Source organism: Harmonia axyridis, chromosome X (assembly GCF_914767665.1).
Source record: "Harmonia axyridis chromosome X, icHarAxyr1.1, whole genome shotgun sequence".
NCBI classification, from domain to species: Eukaryota; Metazoa; Arthropoda; class Insecta; order Coleoptera; family Coccinellidae; genus Harmonia; species Harmonia axyridis.
The window spans coordinates 16,834,603-16,852,168 of NC_059508.1; the positions used below are offsets into that span (position 1 = coordinate 16,834,603).

Sequence of the window (17,566 nt, forward strand, 5' to 3'; positions counted from 1 at the left end):
TTTTTTTGCATTTAAGTTATAACTTTCGCCAAAATTCAATAAACTGTTTCATTAAACCTGACCCTTAAAAATTTTTTGAAAAATAAAAGTTCTTTCGTGGAAATATTGTGTCATTTTATTGATTGATTCGACAATGTAGATTACGAAAATGCTTGCAGTTGTGCGGTCAGTACATTATTTCATAAATTATAGGCAAAAATATGAAACTTTCAAAGAAAAAATTGATAATTTTCCCGAAGCTGCCACTTCTTCTGGCCATGGGCTACGCACTTGAAACTCCACTATGTTTCAGAGCGGAACTTGAAGTTTGAAAACGTTTTTATTTGAGGGATCTGTGACGAATAATTCAGGAGATATAACGATTTTTAGAGGCAAATTCAATTTTTTCCCAAATTTCGAGTTCAAATTCCCCCAAAACCGGAAGTACTACGAAGAATCGGTGAGCGATGCCATAATTTACGATCTCTGATTAGCCGAATTTCGATCTCACCTGAAAAATTTTTTGTCCAAAAATTTTCGTAAAATTGATACCTGACCCTTAAAATTTTTTTTAAAAATAAAAGTTCTTTCATGGGAATATTGTGTCATTTTATTGATTGATTCGACAATGTAGATTACGAAAATGCTTGCAGTTGTGCGGTCAGTACATTATTTCATAAATTATAGGCAAAAATATGAAACTTTCGAAGAAAAAATTGATAATTTTCCCGAAGCTGCCACTTCTTCTGGCCATGGGCTAAGCACTTGAAACTCCACTATGTTTTAGAGCGGAACTTGAAGTTTGAAAACGTTTTTATTTGAGGGATCTGTGACGAATAATTCAGGAGATATAACGATTTTTAGAGGCAAATTCAATTTTTTCCCAAATTTCGAGTTCAAATTCCCCCAAAACCGGGAGCTCTACGAAGAATCGGTGAGCGATGCCATAATTTACGATCTCTGATTAGCCGAATTTCGATCTCACCTGAAAAATTTTTTGTCCAAAAATTTTCGTAAAATTTTCTATACCTGACCCTTAAAAATTTTTTGAAAAATAAAAGTTCTTTCATGGGAATATTGTGTCATTTTATTGATTGATTCGACAATGTAGATTACGAAAATGCTTGCAGTTGTGCGGTCAGTACATTATTTCATAAATTATAGGCAAAAATATGAAACTTTCAAAGAAAAAATTGATAATTTTCCCGAAGCTGCCACTTCTTCTGGCCATGGGCTACGCACTTGAAACTCCACTATGTTTCAGAGCGGAACTTGAAGTTTGAAAACGTTTTTATTTGAGGGATCTGTGACGAATAATTCAGGAGATATAACGATTTTTAGAGGCAAATTCAATTTTTTCCCAAATTTCGAGTTCAAATTCCCCCAAAACCGGGAGCTCTACGAAGAATCGGTGAGCGATGCCATAATTTACGATCTCTGATTAGCCGAATTTCGATCTCACCTGGAAAATTTTTTGTCCAAAAATTTTCGTAAAATTTTCTATACCTGACCCTTAAAAATTTTTTGAAAAATAAAAGTTCTTTCATGGGAATATTGTGTCATTTTATTGATTGATTCGACAATGTAGATTACGAAAATGCTTGCAGTTGTGCGGTCAGTACATTATTTCATAAATTATAGGCAAAAATATGAAACTTTCAAAGAAAAAACTGATAATTTTCCCGAAGCTGCCACTTCTTCTGGTCATGGGCTACGCACTTGAAACTCCACTATGTTTCAGAGCGGAACTTGAAGTTTGAAAACGTTTTTATTTGAGGGATCTGTGACGAATAATTCAGGAGATATAACGATTTTTAGAGGCAAATTCAATTTTTTCCCAAATTTCGAGTTCAAATTCCCCCAAAACCGGGAGCTCTACGAAGAATCGGTGAGCGATGCCATAATTTACGATCTCTGATTAGCCGAATTTCGATCTCACCTGGAAAATTTTTTGTCCAAAAATTTTCGTAAAATTTTCTATACCTGACCCTTAAAAATTTTTTGAAAAATAAAAGTTCTTTCATGGGAATATTGTGTCATTTTATTGATTGATTCGACAATGTAGATTACGAAAATGCTTGCAGTTGTGCGGTCAGTACATTATTTCATAAATTATAGGCAAAAATATGAAACTTTCAAAGAAAAAATTGATAATTTTCCCGAAGCTGCCACTTCTTCTGGCCATGGGCTACGCACTTGAAACTCCACTATGTTTCAGAGCGGAACTTGAAGTTTGAAAACGTTTTTATTTGAGGGATCTGTGACGAATAATTCAGGAGATATAACGATTTTTAGAGGCAAATTCAATTTTTTCCCAAATTTCGAGTTCAAATTCCCCCAAAACCGGGAGCTCTACGAAGAATCGGTGAGCGATGCCATAATTTACGATCTCTGATTAGCCGAATTTCGATCTCACCTGGAAAATTTTTTGTCCAAAAATTTTCGTAAAATTTTCTATACCTGACCCTTAAAAATTTTTTGAAAAATAAAAGTTCTTTCATGGGAATATTGTGTCATTTTATTGATTGATTCGACAATGTAGATTACGAAAATGCTTGCAGTTGTGCGGTCAGTACATTATTTCATAAATTATAGGCAAAAATATGAAACTTTCAAAGAAAAAATTGATAATTTTCCCGAAGCTGCCACTTCTTCTGGCCATGGGCTACGCACTTGAAACTCCACTATGTTTCAGAGCGGAACTTGAAGTTTGAAAACGTTTTTATTTGAGGGATCTGTGACGAATAATTCAGGAGATATAACGATTTTTAGAGGCAAATTCAATTTTTTCCCAAATTTCGAGTTCAAATTCCCCCAAAACCGGGAGCTCTACGAAGAATCGGTGAGCGATGCCATAATTTACGATCTCTGATTAGCCGAATTTCGATCTCACCTGAAAAATTTTTTGTCCAAAAATTTTCGTAAAATTTTCTATACCTGACCCTTAAAAATTTTTTGAAAAATAAAAGTTCTTTCATGGGAATATTGTGTCATTTTATTGATTGATTCGACTATGTAGATTACGAAAATGCTTGCAGTTGTGCGGTCAGTACATTATTTCATAAATTATAGGCAAAAATATGAAACTTTCAAAGAAAAAATTGATAATTTTCCAGAAGCTGCCACTTCTTCTGGCCATGGGCTACGCACTTGAAACTCCACTATGTTTTAGAGCGGAACTTGAAGTTTGAAAACGTTTTTATTTGAGGGATCTGTGACGAATAATTCAGGAGATATAACGATTTTTAGAGGCAAATTCAATTTTTTCCCAAATTTCGAGTTCAAATTCCCCCAAAACCGGGAGCTCTACGAAGAATCGGTGAGCGATGCCATAATTTACGATCTCTGATTAGCCGAATTTCGATCTCACCTGAAAAATTTTTTGTCCAAAAATTTTCGTAAAATTTTCTATACCTGACCCTTAAAAATTTTTTGAAAAATAAAAGTTCTTTCATGGGAATATTGTGTCATTTTATTGATTGATTCGACAATGTAGATTACGAAAATGCTTGCAGTTGTGCGGTCAGTACATTATTTCATAAATTATAGGCAAAAATATGAAACTTTCAAAGAAAAAATTGATAATTTTCCCGAAGCTGCCACTTCTTCTGGCCATGGGCTACGCACTTGAAACTCCACTATGTCTTAGAGCGGAACTTGAAGTTTGAAAACGTTTTTATTTGAGGGATCTGTGACGAATAATTCAGGAGATATAACGATTTTTAGAGGCAAATTCAATTTTTTCCCAAATTTCGAGTTCAAATTCCCCCAAAACCGGGAGCTCTACGAAGAATCGGTGAGCGATGCCATAATTTACGATCTCTGATTAGCCGAATTTCGATCTCACCTGAAAAATTTCTCGTCCAAAAATTTTCGTAAAATTTTCTATACCTGACCCTTGAAAATTTTTTGAAAAATAAAAGTTCTTTCATGGGAATATTGTGTCATTTTATTGATTGATTCGACAATGTAGATTACGAAAATGCTTGCAGTTGTGCGGTCAGTACATTATTTCATAAATTATAGGCAAAAATATGAAACTTTCAAAGAAAAAATTGATAATTTTTCCGAAGCTGCCGTTTCTTCTGGCCATGGGCTACGCACTTGAAACTCCACTATGTTTCAGAGCGGAACTTGAAGTTTGAAAACGTTTTTATTTGAGGGATCTGTGACGAATAATTCAGGAGATATAACGATTTTTAGTGGCAAATTCAATTTTTTCCCAAATTTCGAGTTCAAATTCCCCCAAAACCGGAAGTTCTACGAAGAATCGGTTAGCGATGCCATAATTAACGATCTCTGATTAGCCGAATTTCGATCTCACCTGAAAAATTTTTTGTCCAAAAATTTTCGTAAAATTTTCTATACCTCGAATTTCATTTTCGAACATTGAATTTTTCGAGAGTTGAGTTTTCCTATCCACATTATGAATTTTTGATCTTTTAAATGATTCGCATAACTTGAAAATTTACTATCAAAAGTACTTACTTACAACTCCTTCGGTTTTCATGTTTCCTCGTAGTGAAAGATTTTCTTGTTTGTCCAATATAAACCATAAGGCAATAGTTGCAAGTAAACTTGTGGATTCCGGATATAGTTACATCTATTGAATATCATCAAAAAGGTTGGAAATTCCAGGCGGCAAATATCCAACAAACCTGCAAAGTTTCATTATGTTATTTTTCGATCAACGTTCAAATTTTTTCAGCTGTATAAGTTGGTTCACAGGCTCTGTTGTGTTATCTGAAGTAATGTTCTCTGAAGAAGCCACAGTTTTGTGGAAATAACTTTGTTTTATTTTATTTTTAAGGAATTTCCATCAAGTAAGGAGCAAATCCAATACATATACTAACTCACAAAGAGACTGCACCACCCAGAAGGAGCTGTTTATATATATATTTTTTTTTTTTCGTAAACCAAAGATTAAATGATTGAAATTTGCAGAAACAAAAGAAGAGTTTACAATTTTTTTAAATAAATTTGTTAATAATGTTTTTCCACCGCGATTATTTATTGATTCATTTCTTCTTGAGAGATAGAGTCCCAAGCTACCAGTACTTCATGTCTCAGAGCCGCCAAAGTCCGTGGTGGCTGGGGTAAATTTCCAAATTTTTGGGACATCATCGGTAGATGATGTGTTCTAGGCATTTCAACAACAACTAAACATCGACTTCGGATCTCCTCGAAAAATTGGTTTGTTGAAAAATTGAAAAACGAAAAACGACTACAATATTCAAGTAACAAAAATTGTTTACATGAAAAGACCTTCACGATTTTTTTTCTCCAAATTCAATTATTTACTCCTATGTTTACAATCTATGTTTTATCAAAAAAAAAAATAAAATAAAATTTAAACAGCTCCTTCTGGGTGTTGCAGTATCTTTGTCAGTTAGTATATTTATAAAAAATTTAAATTCACTCTACGAGATGAGTATTAAACTCTGTAAAAAAGAGGATACCAAAACTAATTACTATCTCTTTTTGAGGAACGCCTATGTCGTGAATGCTTTGAATCAGTATGAAAGGGGACATTGCTTTTAAACCACAGACGCTAAAGAGCGAGCAAAATCATATTCTCATCGCGAATATAACTTGCGTATCCGTTTCTATCACGTTGTAGAACGTTGTGTAGGTAGTCCGCTTCTTTTTTTTATGAAGACGACACGGTATAGCTCTGTTGTTACTGAGGCTTTCAACGACAACAGGTTCGGGTGTCAAAAGAGAATACTTTTGCTAGGAAGAGACGTTTTAGAGGGAAATGGTCATTGCTGCCATAATGCATAGGGCCGTAATTGCTACGAAGTAGAAAAGAAAAGTGGAATATGTCGGTGATCAAAGCGTTTCCGATCTGCTCATTAAATACTTCACGTTTGGAATCCAGCAGCTGTTGATAATTTTAAAAAAATCGATAGCCACTTTCGAACGTCAAAGCCAAAGTGAAACGATCGCCACCAAAGGGCTGAAAGAGTACTTGAAATTCTTCTTCCGGAGCCAATAACCAACAAACGCTGCTAGTTCTAAATTGAAGGGCCGAATATTAAACCGAAGATGAAATAATGGTTTAACGTCTGTAACATATTAAATTAATTTCACGGCATTCAGACATTCAGATAGATCGAAGGCTGGAGCTTCGGACTAGTTATTCGGAGGTTGCGGGTTCGAGTCCCGCTCGGGGAGGTTCTTTTTCCAGAATTGAAAAATTGTCTGAATGCCGCGAAATTAATTCAATATATCAGGTGTGTGAATAAGTCTTTCCCGTTTTTTGTAAGAGATGGCGCCACCAATACTGTGCGAGTATTTAATGGTTACATATGTCATAATCAAAGCTTATTCATCTGTCAACAATTCCACACTAACACATTAGTTGAAATTTTTTCGCATCATAAATTTTTGAAATCGTGAAAATGTCGAAATTTGAGCCGAGTCGACGTCATTTGCGGGAAGTTTCACTTTATTGGTTCAATTTGAAGAAATCTGCTGCCGAGGCGCATCGGTTGCTTCAGGAAGCTTATGGAGAAGGTTGTGTCGATGATTCAAGTGTTCGCGGATGGTTTCGACGCTTCAAAAGTGGCGATTTCGACGTGGAAGACAAGGAGCGTTCCGGGCGGCCGCAAATCTTTGAAGATCAAGAATTGGCGACTTTGCTTGATGAAGATTCGTGTCAAACGCAAGAAGAACTTGCTGAAGCATTGGGAGTTGACCGAACAACCATTTCCAAGCGTTTGAAAGCCATGGGAATGATCCAAAAGCAAGGAAATTGGGTGCCGTACGAACTGAAGCTGAGAGACGTCGAACGGCGTTTTTTCACTTGCGAACAGCTGCTTCAGCGACATAAAAGAAAGGGTTTTCTGCATCGTATCGTGACTGGCGATGAAAAGAGGATCCGTTACGATAATCCGAAGCGAAGAAAATCATGGGGACTACCCGGCCATGCATCATCATCGACGGCCAAGCCAAATATTCATGGCGCCAAGCTCATGCTCTGTATATGGTAGGACCAGCTAGGTGTGGTTTACTATGAGCTTCTGAAACCGAATGAAAGGATCACAGGCGAGGTCTATCGACGACAATTGATGCGTTTGAGCCGCGCACTGCGAGAAAAACGGCCACAATACTCCGACAGGCACGACAAAGTTATTTTGCAACATGACAATGCTCGCCCACATGTTGCACAGCCGGTGAAAACATACTTAGAAACGCTCAAATGGGAAGTCCTACCCCACCCGCCGTATAGTCCAGACATTGCTCCGTCTGATTACCATCTCTTCAGATCGATGACGCATGGCCTGGCTGACCAGCACTTCCATTCCTACGAGGAAGCCAAAAAATGGGTGGATGACTGGATAGAGGCCAAACCGGTCGAATTTTTTCGCAACGGGATTCGTATGTTGCCAGAAAGATGGGGAAAAGTTGTAGCTAGCGATGGCCAATACTTTCAATAATTCATTTGTAACCATTTTTTCACAATAAAGGCTCAAAATTTGAAAAAAAACGGGAAAGACTTATTCACACACCTGATATTAAACCGAAGTTTATTAAAATCTGATGTGAAATATCTCCAAGGATGGTCCTTCAATTCCTGGAAACTCTTCCCACGACCATAAATATTATTCTGGGGATTTTTCCGCTGCTTGCAAGTTTTAATCAAAAGATAAAAAGGGCCGAGTGAGAACGATAAAATTCTCTGGAAGACACTACGGGACACGTAAAATGAGTAATACGTTGGCGAGCTGTACCTAGCTCCTGCAATAAATAAATTTTCGGTCCAACCAACGTTGGAGCCTGTCACGGAGAGATAAAATTGTTCCTCAGACAGCACCGTGACATAATGTCCCTAGCGTTGAAGATGCGATAGTTGCCGTTGGCAGAAACAGAACCAAACGTGAGATGTAATCAGAATTGCCATCCTGAAAAACTTTACCGCCAATCTATTAATAGCTCAGTTTAACGTACACGAAATCATCCATGATTTCTCATCAATGGCCAACCGAACAGAGAAATATGCAGCAGCGATTCGTATAATGTTACAGCTATGTGTTTCGTAACAGGCCAATTGAAAAGTCTTCGGTCTACCATAGTTACACATTTTTTGGCAGAATTCGATTTTATTATTCAACATAGTTGCCTTCGAGGTCGATACAGCGATTATAGCGATCTTCCAACTTTTCGCTACCATTTTTGTAGTACGATTTGTCGTTCGCTCCAAAATAGGCCTCAGTTTCCACTATTACTTCTTCATTGGCGCTGAATTTCTTTCCAGCGAGCATTCTTTGGAGGTCTGAGAACAAGAAAAAGTCGCTGGGGGCCAGATCTGGCGAATACGGTAGATGCAGAAGCAATTCGAAGCCCAATTCATACAATTTTGCCATTGTTTTCATTGATTTGTGACAAGGCGCATTGTCTTAAAGAAACAGCACCTTTTTTTCTTCAAATGGGGGCGTTTTTTAACGATTTATTCTTGGTGAACATTCCTTTTATAACTGAGAATAGTTTTGTGAAAAATATGTATTCATGTCTCAATAATTTTATAAGCCTAATTTTTTTTTCTATCGAAACGAAATATAGTAATAGAAATTATAGTAATATAATTAATTTTATAAATTAATAGAATTTATAATAATATAATTAATTTTTTAAAGATGTATTTTCGGAAACCCACATGAACTGGAAATACACAAAAGATCACCCCAATTGATAAACCAAAAATTAAACGAATCGATAGAAATATAGTTGAAATTGGACCTTTGTTCAGGATAACTGTGGCTGGAAATCTTTCTTACTGAGTCCAATAAAGGATATATCAAAATGTGGGTGAAAGATGAGCAGCCTCAATAACTTAATTATTGAGTTCATCCAAGCATTGAACATTTCGCCATCTAATTCCATCGAATCGTGAAAAGAGGACATTTTTCCAGATTGCCTTTTCCCAAACGGAAATCATAGATACAATCATGCAATTTTCAGCTAGCGACGAAGTTCTGCCAAGAAGAGGAAAGGAAATTTTGCTTCCTATTCTCGACTCCGTTTTTTTTCACCGTGAAATTTTTCGAGAGTTGAAAAAAATTGGGAAAATATGCATTATTCGATTCAGATAATGAGATTCGCACCCAAGGAGCAATTCTTTTTGTTTAAATCTGAACGCTTTTCTCTAGCCTTATTGAATGAAAGGTGGGAAAATTGCTCCCCCTTCTTTCACGACTTTCAACGTCTTCGGGTTTTTCAATGAAAAAAAAATGATTAAACTCTTGGACCCAAAAACGCCGTTTGTTCCATAACGTAAAAGCAATGGAGTTTTATTACTCCAATGTCTGATGACTACTAGAACTCTTTCCTGGAATCGAACTGTTCCCGTAAAACTTTTGATTGAAATGGTCGAAATTAAGAACTCCTATTTCTAAATAGTTACTGAAATCTGTTTTCCTAATGGAAAATTTCATTAGAGAGTATTCTTCTTTTAGTGCCTTTTCTAGTGAAGATTAGCGACAACCACGGCAAATACTTTATCTTTTGGGGGTTTTCAAAATAAAAAAGTATAAACATTATCCTTTGTTAAAAGTATGTTGAGTGTGACTACAATACGTTCAACAACGTTTTAATGATAATGAGCACTGTTTAAGTGCAATAAACCTGAATTTTTGCGTCGATATGTGACAATGGATGAAACATGGCTCTATCATTCCACTCCGGAGTCCAATCGACAGTCAGTTGAGTAGACTGCACACAGTCAGCTGACAAAGTTATGGCATCGGTATTCTGGGATGCGCAAGGTACAATATTCATTTAATACCTCCAAAATGGCAAACCATCAACACCGATTATTATATTGCGTTATTGGATCGTTTAAAGTATGAAATCGTTAAAAAAAGGCCCCATTCGAAAAAAAAGGTGCTGTTTCATCAAGACAATGCGCCGTGTCACAAATCAATAAAAACAATGGCAAAATTGCATGAATTTGGCTTCGAATTGCTTCTGCATCCACCGCATTCGCCAGATCTGGCTCCCAGCGACTTTTTCCTGTTCTCAGACTTCAAAAGAATGCTTGCTGGAAAGAAATTTAGCGCCAACTAAGAAGTAATCGCAGAAACTGAGGCCTTTTTTGAAGCGAAAGACAAATCGTACTACAAAAATGTTATCGAAATGCTGGAAGATCGCTATAATCGCTGTATCGCCCTCGAAGGCAACTATGTTGATTAATAAAATCGAATTTTGCCAAAAATGCGTGTCTCACTATGGTAGACCGGGTCTTTTCAATTGGCCTGTTTCTATTAGCTTTGAAACGAAATTCGCAACTGTTATTTTTTTAAATTTTTAATAGTTAACGTTCAAGCTTGTATCTTGACTCGATGGTCCGAGCCTCCCCAAGGAACAACCCTTATTTGCTTAAGTTACGCTTGGAAAAAAACGTACATGTAACGATTAGTCCGGAGGTGAAATCAGACGTTCCTGTATAAATACAATTCCACCAGGAGCTTGGAAACTAATTTCCGTTTATTACAATCGTTTGTGTTTACTCTTGAGCAAGTGAGCATGACCAGTTTTGTTGACAGGAGTTTTTCCAAGGAGTATTGCTACAGTCGGACCAACAATAGATGCGAATGGAAAACAAACTGTATTGTTATTTGAAGAATTTCAGACAGTCTGAAATAACATCAGCTGACTCGCAGACGGTTTGAAAGGAACTGATGCCTTAAGCTGCAATACTCATGTTTATTTAGGCAAATCCAATTTTTTAATATACTGAAGGATGTTTTCCTTTCCCGATAACATTTTCAAATGGATGGATGAACAAGGTTAGTCGCCATTGGACTATGTAAATCATTGATTCTGGAATGGACGAGGTCCACGATGGCGTGAAAAAATGAGTTTTCCACTTCCTTAAATTGATTTAATGCTGTATAGCTCTGTTATTCGAGAAACCTCATATAACGATCCATCTAAACTTTTAACTTTATCTAATTAAGGCTGTATACATGCCACCATCGTGTTGGTTAAAAGAGCGGTGTGAACCCTTCGGAAATTTTCATTTTTATGTGGAGAACTGTGTTAACATCGGAATCTTTTCCATAACACTGAATAATTCATATTGAAATGGCAAGTAGAGAGTTTCCAACACGAATTATCTGTTCTACCACACACGGCCCATCGTCCAGAAATTTATGAATGAATAATACATAAGACTTGAGCGGCTGTTGTCGAACATCCCAATAAAGAAAGAGATTTCAAGAAGGGAGGGAACTACCTGGACCATAAAAAGTATGACGATCCAACTGTAACGAATGGCTCTCCAGTGCATAATACTGATTCCTATCAAAAAATTGTGCCCAGCTCAATTCAGAACAACTTTTTTTTCAATCTTCAACTCTTTGAAGAGGTTTTGTTCCCCTCGGTGTTCAAGTGAACGAATCCGTTCTTGGATCGAACCGATGGGACTATGAATTAATCCACTTTCGGTTTCTGGCTTATTCTTCTTTGCTTTCGCTCCACTTATAAATCGATACCAGGACATTATTCTGTGAAACGGAACTGCTCAAAATTTTCTTCCATTTAGAATGGAAGAACAGACCGAATAGGTATACTTGTTCACAACAAAGCTTGAATGGGATTAGAAAACAGACCATTTTTTTCTATCCTGTCAAAAATATATTATAAGACGCGCAACTAAGTTCCCGTTGTTTTTTTTTTCATAAAAATGCAACTTTATTGCTTCAGTTTCACAAACATTTTTCCAGTGTGCCTTAGAAGATTTCACCATCAGTAAAAATTTCTGGAGCATTATTTTCAACAGAAAAAGTATTCATCGATGAATTCACCTAATAGAATTGGAGATCTGTTTTTTCTTGACCTTCAGTAGGCAGAGAAAACACATGGAGAACTTTTTTGTTGTAATTATGATTGAAGAAGTCGGATAACAATTCAAGATAAATTAGAATGTTAGAGAGTAGATCAAGATATGTTCATTGATGTAAAGAAGAGGCCTCAAATTTGAACTGGTTTACTTTCATTGAGTAAATAATTCTTTATTAGCTTCGCTCCTGATGTTAAGAACCTCTTGTTGAGTTCTGATTCTAATCGTAATTTTTTTTTGCAGATCCCATGAGTGTCAGACGAGCTTGGCATGGGGGGTGAAACAACCCAGCCCATGTTCTTTTTGCGGATGGTGCCCATTTTGATCCTTCTGGCGATGACTGTGTCTGCTAGTGTGGCTGCTCTGTGTCCGGTAAAGTGCCGTTGCAATGACACAACCCTATCCACAATATGCACGTCGGCAGGCCTAGAAGTCATCCCTTTACAACTAAACCCCGAAATACGTCACATGGACTTATCCAACAACAAGATCAGTAATCTCTATTACGCTCTATCAATATACGAGAATCTGATAAGTCTAGATCTGTCTAAGAACAACCTAAGCTCTCTCGGTTCCGACAAATTCAAATCTCAGAGCAATTTACAGGTTTTGAATATCAGTCGGAACAGCATCGAGAAACTGAAGAAAGACTCCTTCAACGGCCTCAAAGCGCTCGTCAAGTTGGACTTGAGTTACAACAGATTGGAGCAACTGCATAATTTAACCTTCCTCGAGTTACATTCATTACGTACAGTCGTTCTCAGTGGTAATCGAATAACGCATCTGGATAAAGGCCTTCTTAAGGCCACGAAGCATCTGAAAGAATTGGTGCTGGATAACAACCAGTTGTTGGAAATCCCTTCGGCCGTTTTATCAGACGCAATAGGCCTTCAACGTCTGATTCTGTCCCAGAACCTAATTGACAGTGTTGATGAGGGGAGCATACCGATTCTTTCAGATCTACGATCTCTCTCAATCGACGGCAATGTGATTAGAGATATTCATCATGCCGCCCTAACAGGACTTCTATCCCTCGAACGCTTGGATTTAAGCGACAACAATTTCACAAATGTACCAACCGCTTCCTTGTCGAAGTTATCCAATCTGACATGGCTCAAACTAAGTGGAAATTTCGTTGGAAAGATTCCACCCGTGGCTTTCAGAGGCCTATTCCAGCTGAAATATATTCATTTAGATCGATTGGAACTGTTAACGAAGATTGACGTTAGAGCATTCGTAGACAACATAAACCTGGAGCGCATTTGGCTCAACGATAACATTGGCTTGAGTTCTATACCGACTAGGATCTTCCACGGCAATCCGAAAATTGTTCATATATCTATGAGGAATAACGCTCTGACTACGGTTGAAGCCACGCATTTCCCATTAGATCAATTAAGGTTGTTACAACTTGGAGGAAATCCATTAGAATGTAACTGCTCGTTATTGTGGTTGTGGCATTTGGCGCAAGATCAAAATAAATCGCCAATTATCCAGTCCAACCAAACGCATAACATTCCTTCTGAGCTACACATTGATTCTCAAGACATCATTTGCGCTGGACCGGAAACACAATTGGGTAAGCGACTGCTTGACGTGTCTGAATCTGAAATAAACTGTTCCTACAGTTGGATAGCCATAATGTCAGCAGTCGTCAGTATCCTGTTCGTTGTTGTGATAATAACAGGTCTTATACTTTGGAGCCCGTTGAAGAAGAGTCACTTAAGAGGTAAAGACATGTCTCAAGGGAGCGGTGCCCTTGGCAGGGCAGAGGTGTACGAGCCCCCAAGGATCGAAAAATGCATAGTCTCTGCACCTGTGTCCCATCATCACGATTATCGCACTTTATCCTCATGGGAGCATTATGGATCCAGCTACGGTAATTGTATGAGTAATATGAACATATACGAACAGTTGGATTGTCACTTAAAGGATCGCCCCCATATCGTTTATGTCTAGATGGACAAAATTGAATTGGGATGATACTTGACGTATCCCAAAAACCATTCGAAACTTCTGTTTGTTTTGTCTTTTCCCTTGATAAGCGGAACTGTGTTATATCAAAATTGAGACAGCATTCGCTAGATGTTACTGGACTCTCCAGTACTGATTGATATTAAATACAAGTAATTCTAATTTCCACTATCTTATTATTATTTCGCTACACAGTAGCTTCTTCAGATTTCTTACATTTTGAATAACTAAACTTAGTGATAGACCAATTTTATATATCTAGGGAAAGATATCTACATGTATGTTTACAGCAATCAACTGAGGAAATTAGAGTGAGTAGTTCAAATATGTTTGGTCGATGAGCAATATTGCTATTTTATTAAGTCTGTTTATTTTTGAGGCTTCTAGGCAGGTAAGGACTATATGTGAAATTTCATAATAGTCGTTGAAATTTATGTCCTAGTTCTAAAAGATGTTTCCGATATGTTGAATTTTTCTTGTCGTCGAGAAAATACTTGATATGTTCTTTGATTCTGCCCTTACCTACCTAGATACCCAATTAAAAAAAAAACGTAATAAAATGGGAATTTTGCTCAATGATCAAACAGATCTGAATATCTCCCTACAATTCACATTTTCTAAATTGCTGTCATTCATTCAGTCCTTTGTTGTTAGCACTTGCCTATCTCTATATCTATTTATGGAACTAGCCCATCACTAATCATTCAAAATGTAAGAAATCTGTTGATGTGTAGCAAAACAATTGTTATTTAGTAATAAAATAGTGGAAATGGGAAACCTTCACATTTAAATCAATAAAGATACTAAGATCAAGTTGAATCAAAGGGATACAATAGATTTTCCAACTCCGATGGTTATTTGTATTCATTTTTTAACGATGGACTATGAATAACCATTCAGATTATTCTTATTGTATCCACATATCCATCTCTTAAAGAAATCGACGTCAGAGACACATATGAAAAAAATTAAATCTTCAGATGATGATACAATTTTGAGCTTTCATAAAATATCTTGAACAATATGGTGTTCAAGATATGTTATTTTTATCGAAAAGCATACAAAATGTACATTAGAGCCCCCATGCCATAAAACTAAGATTATGTTCATGACATGAACAGCTAATTTCTTAGTTTGCAAGTCGTATTCGAATTTATTCCTACACTGAAGTCAGATGTCTGTTAGTTGTACCTAACAGGTTAATAAGTTTCAAGACGGATAGTTCAACTATCTAAAGCAAGAAGTATTCCTTGCTCTGAAATAAAACAATGTTGCTGAAAACGAACTTTGAGAATTGAGAGAAAACCTAAAATTTCAAATTATTGTCTAGTGTTCTTCTCTCAGAAATGATCGAGCCACAAATAAAATGCAGTTGCCCAAAACAATCCTGTCATTGGAGTTTTCCTTTATGAGCCAAGAAGTGCTGGCAAGTTTTACGATGTAAACTTGAATAAGAAATTCATCATTCGATTTTGCTTCGTTCAAAACCTTTCCATCTTGACGACATAAAACTAATGAAGAGCTCTTTCAGGAGAAACAATAATCGAATATCACGTTCTAAGTAGTCCATTATTTCTGCTTTTCTCATTATTGGATTCATCGTTTATGCCGTTTATGATTTTAATTCGTGCCAATAAGAGTTAGAAATTTCAATTCGTCCTTTACTTATTTCCGCAAAAGAATTATCGACTTGATTTGAACGAAATCTCAACCGTTGGTGTCAGAAAAAATAAGAAGTGTTAATATTGAATTTGCTATTTGGATTCATATTGAAGGAGTTTCGTTTTTTACTGAAAGGAGAGATTACATTTACTGTTATGTTGAGTTATATATTACCCACCCAGTAAAATCGGGTTGTCTATGTACAGCTCGGACCAAAAGTAATTCAGAATAAAAGATCATATCTTTGCTACTGAGTCAAAACCACTCAGTTACCAACTATTAAAGGTGTATAAATGTTTTGTATTAAGAACAAAATTTAATAATTGTCTTCCTATATTTACTGTCGCTACTTATTCATCTCAATGTACATGTATAATTGTCTTATCCTTTTCAATTCCAGTGGAACTAGTAGAAAGGTTCAATTTTATGTTAGAATACAAACAACCGAATTGTAGGAAATTTTCAGCTCTTCTGAAGAATCAGAGGGAAAGACTGAAAAAAGTGTCCATTTTGATACTACTATAAGTCGATTAATTTTTATCCTAAATTATGGACTGAGTGTAAGATAAGGTGAATATCGAAAAGCAATAAAATTTATCGGAAACTTCTCAAATAATTCGATGAAGAAATATTGAATGGATTGATGAACATCTTCATTATATTGATAAAATATTTGAATATATAGATACTGGATTTTTTATTGGAACGACGTTCTCGAAGAATGTCAAGCGCTTGCAATTTTTTTCCTCAAATTAATTGTGAAGCTACGATTTGTTTTAGAATGAAGAGTTATGATTGGAATATTTTTCGAGAATGTATCCCTTTCAGCATTATAGCATATAATTGAAGACCTTTCTTGTTTGTTTTCTCGATTATTTAAAATAAATGATTATATGTATGTCTTTATTGGACCATGTAACCCCTTACCATGCTAAAGATGTTGAAAATTTATTTTAATAAGCATTTTGAATAAAGGATAAAAACATGTGTCATTGTGTACAAGTATTATTTACAAATATGACTGTCATCGATACTCTTGTAATATTATCATTCAGTTATCTCCATTTTATATTAGTTATGGATAATGTTTATTGAAATAAAATATTTAAATTATTTGTAAACGCATTTATTATTTGTTCCATAATATCCCAAAATAACCCAGAAGAATTATTTGATGTGAAAATTAACAGCTCATTTCAACAGTGGAAACCTCTATTGAACGTCATGTGTAGGTATTCTATTATGAAATGCTTGGAATTCTATGAAATACTTATGTCAGAAAAAAAAAACAATACGTTGACCATTTTATCACTTGGAAAGAGCAAAGCCACTATGAGATAAGTTTGATCAAATAACTTCTAACTGAGAGTAATTTCATTAGCACTTGAATATAATTAGAATTGAATAAACGAATTACATCCCTACAAAATTCCGAACTTGAATTCCCTAATCGTATATTTTATATTAGATTTGTATGAAACTTGAAGTTTAAGCTTATAGAATTGTATTCTGATTGTTCACTGAATTTTTCGATAAAAACCAATTCAAAAAAAAATTTTAACGTCTACACACTAGGTGAAAATGAATGAATACGTCTCATTGTTTATTTTAGGATGCCAAATCATCTTGAAGCACTGAACTTCAAAATGATCGTGTTGACCGTGAACTTTTTTCATTTGCGAAAATTTCTTTTTCCATGTCAGAACAATCGATCAAAAGCAACAACGTGTTAATGATTCTGAGCAGTGTTTGAAGCTGTTTAAGTGCAATATTCCTGAATTTTTGAGTCGATATGTGACGATGGATGAAACATGGCTCCATCATTTCACTCCGGAGTCCAATCAACAGTCAGCTGATTGGACTGCACACGATGAACCGAATCCAAAGCGAGGAAAAACACAACAGCCAGCTGGCAAGGTTATGGCATTAGTATTCTCGAATTGCTTCTGCATCCACCGTTTCCGTCAGATCTGCCCCCAGCCACTTTTTCCTGTTCTCAGACCTCAAAAGAATGCTCGCTGGAAAGAAATTTAGCGCAAATGAAGAGGTAATTGCCGAAACTGAGGCCTATTTTGAAACGAAAGACAAATCGTACTACAAAAATGG

General features: G+C 36.1%; 1 protein-coding gene and 1 long non-coding RNA gene across 3 annotated transcripts in view; one reads left to right on the forward strand and one right to left on the reverse strand.

Annotated features, from left to right (window-relative positions):
* LOC123685569 overlaps positions 1-4,632 on the reverse strand; it is a 95,641-nt gene extending 91,009 nt beyond the window's left edge. Inside the window, exon 1 of the long non-coding RNA XR_006748327.1 lies at positions 4,468-4,632. This is a non-coding gene — a long non-coding RNA (uncharacterized LOC123685569). The remainder of the gene's footprint in view (positions 1-4,467) is intronic.
* LOC123685567 (chondroadherin-like) overlaps positions 1-16,573 on the forward strand; it is a 141,945-nt gene extending 125,372 nt beyond the window's left edge. For both annotated transcript variants that reach the window (XM_045625242.1, XM_045625243.1), the window contains one exon: positions 12,068-16,573. In XM_045625242.1, the coding sequence (XP_045481198.1) occupies positions 12,095-13,783 (1,689 nt within the window). In that variant the 5' untranslated portion in view covers positions 12,068-12,094 and the 3' untranslated portion in view covers positions 13,784-16,573. The remainder of the gene's footprint in view (positions 1-12,067) is intronic.
* The last annotated feature ends 993 nt before the right edge of the window (positions 16,574-17,566 follow it).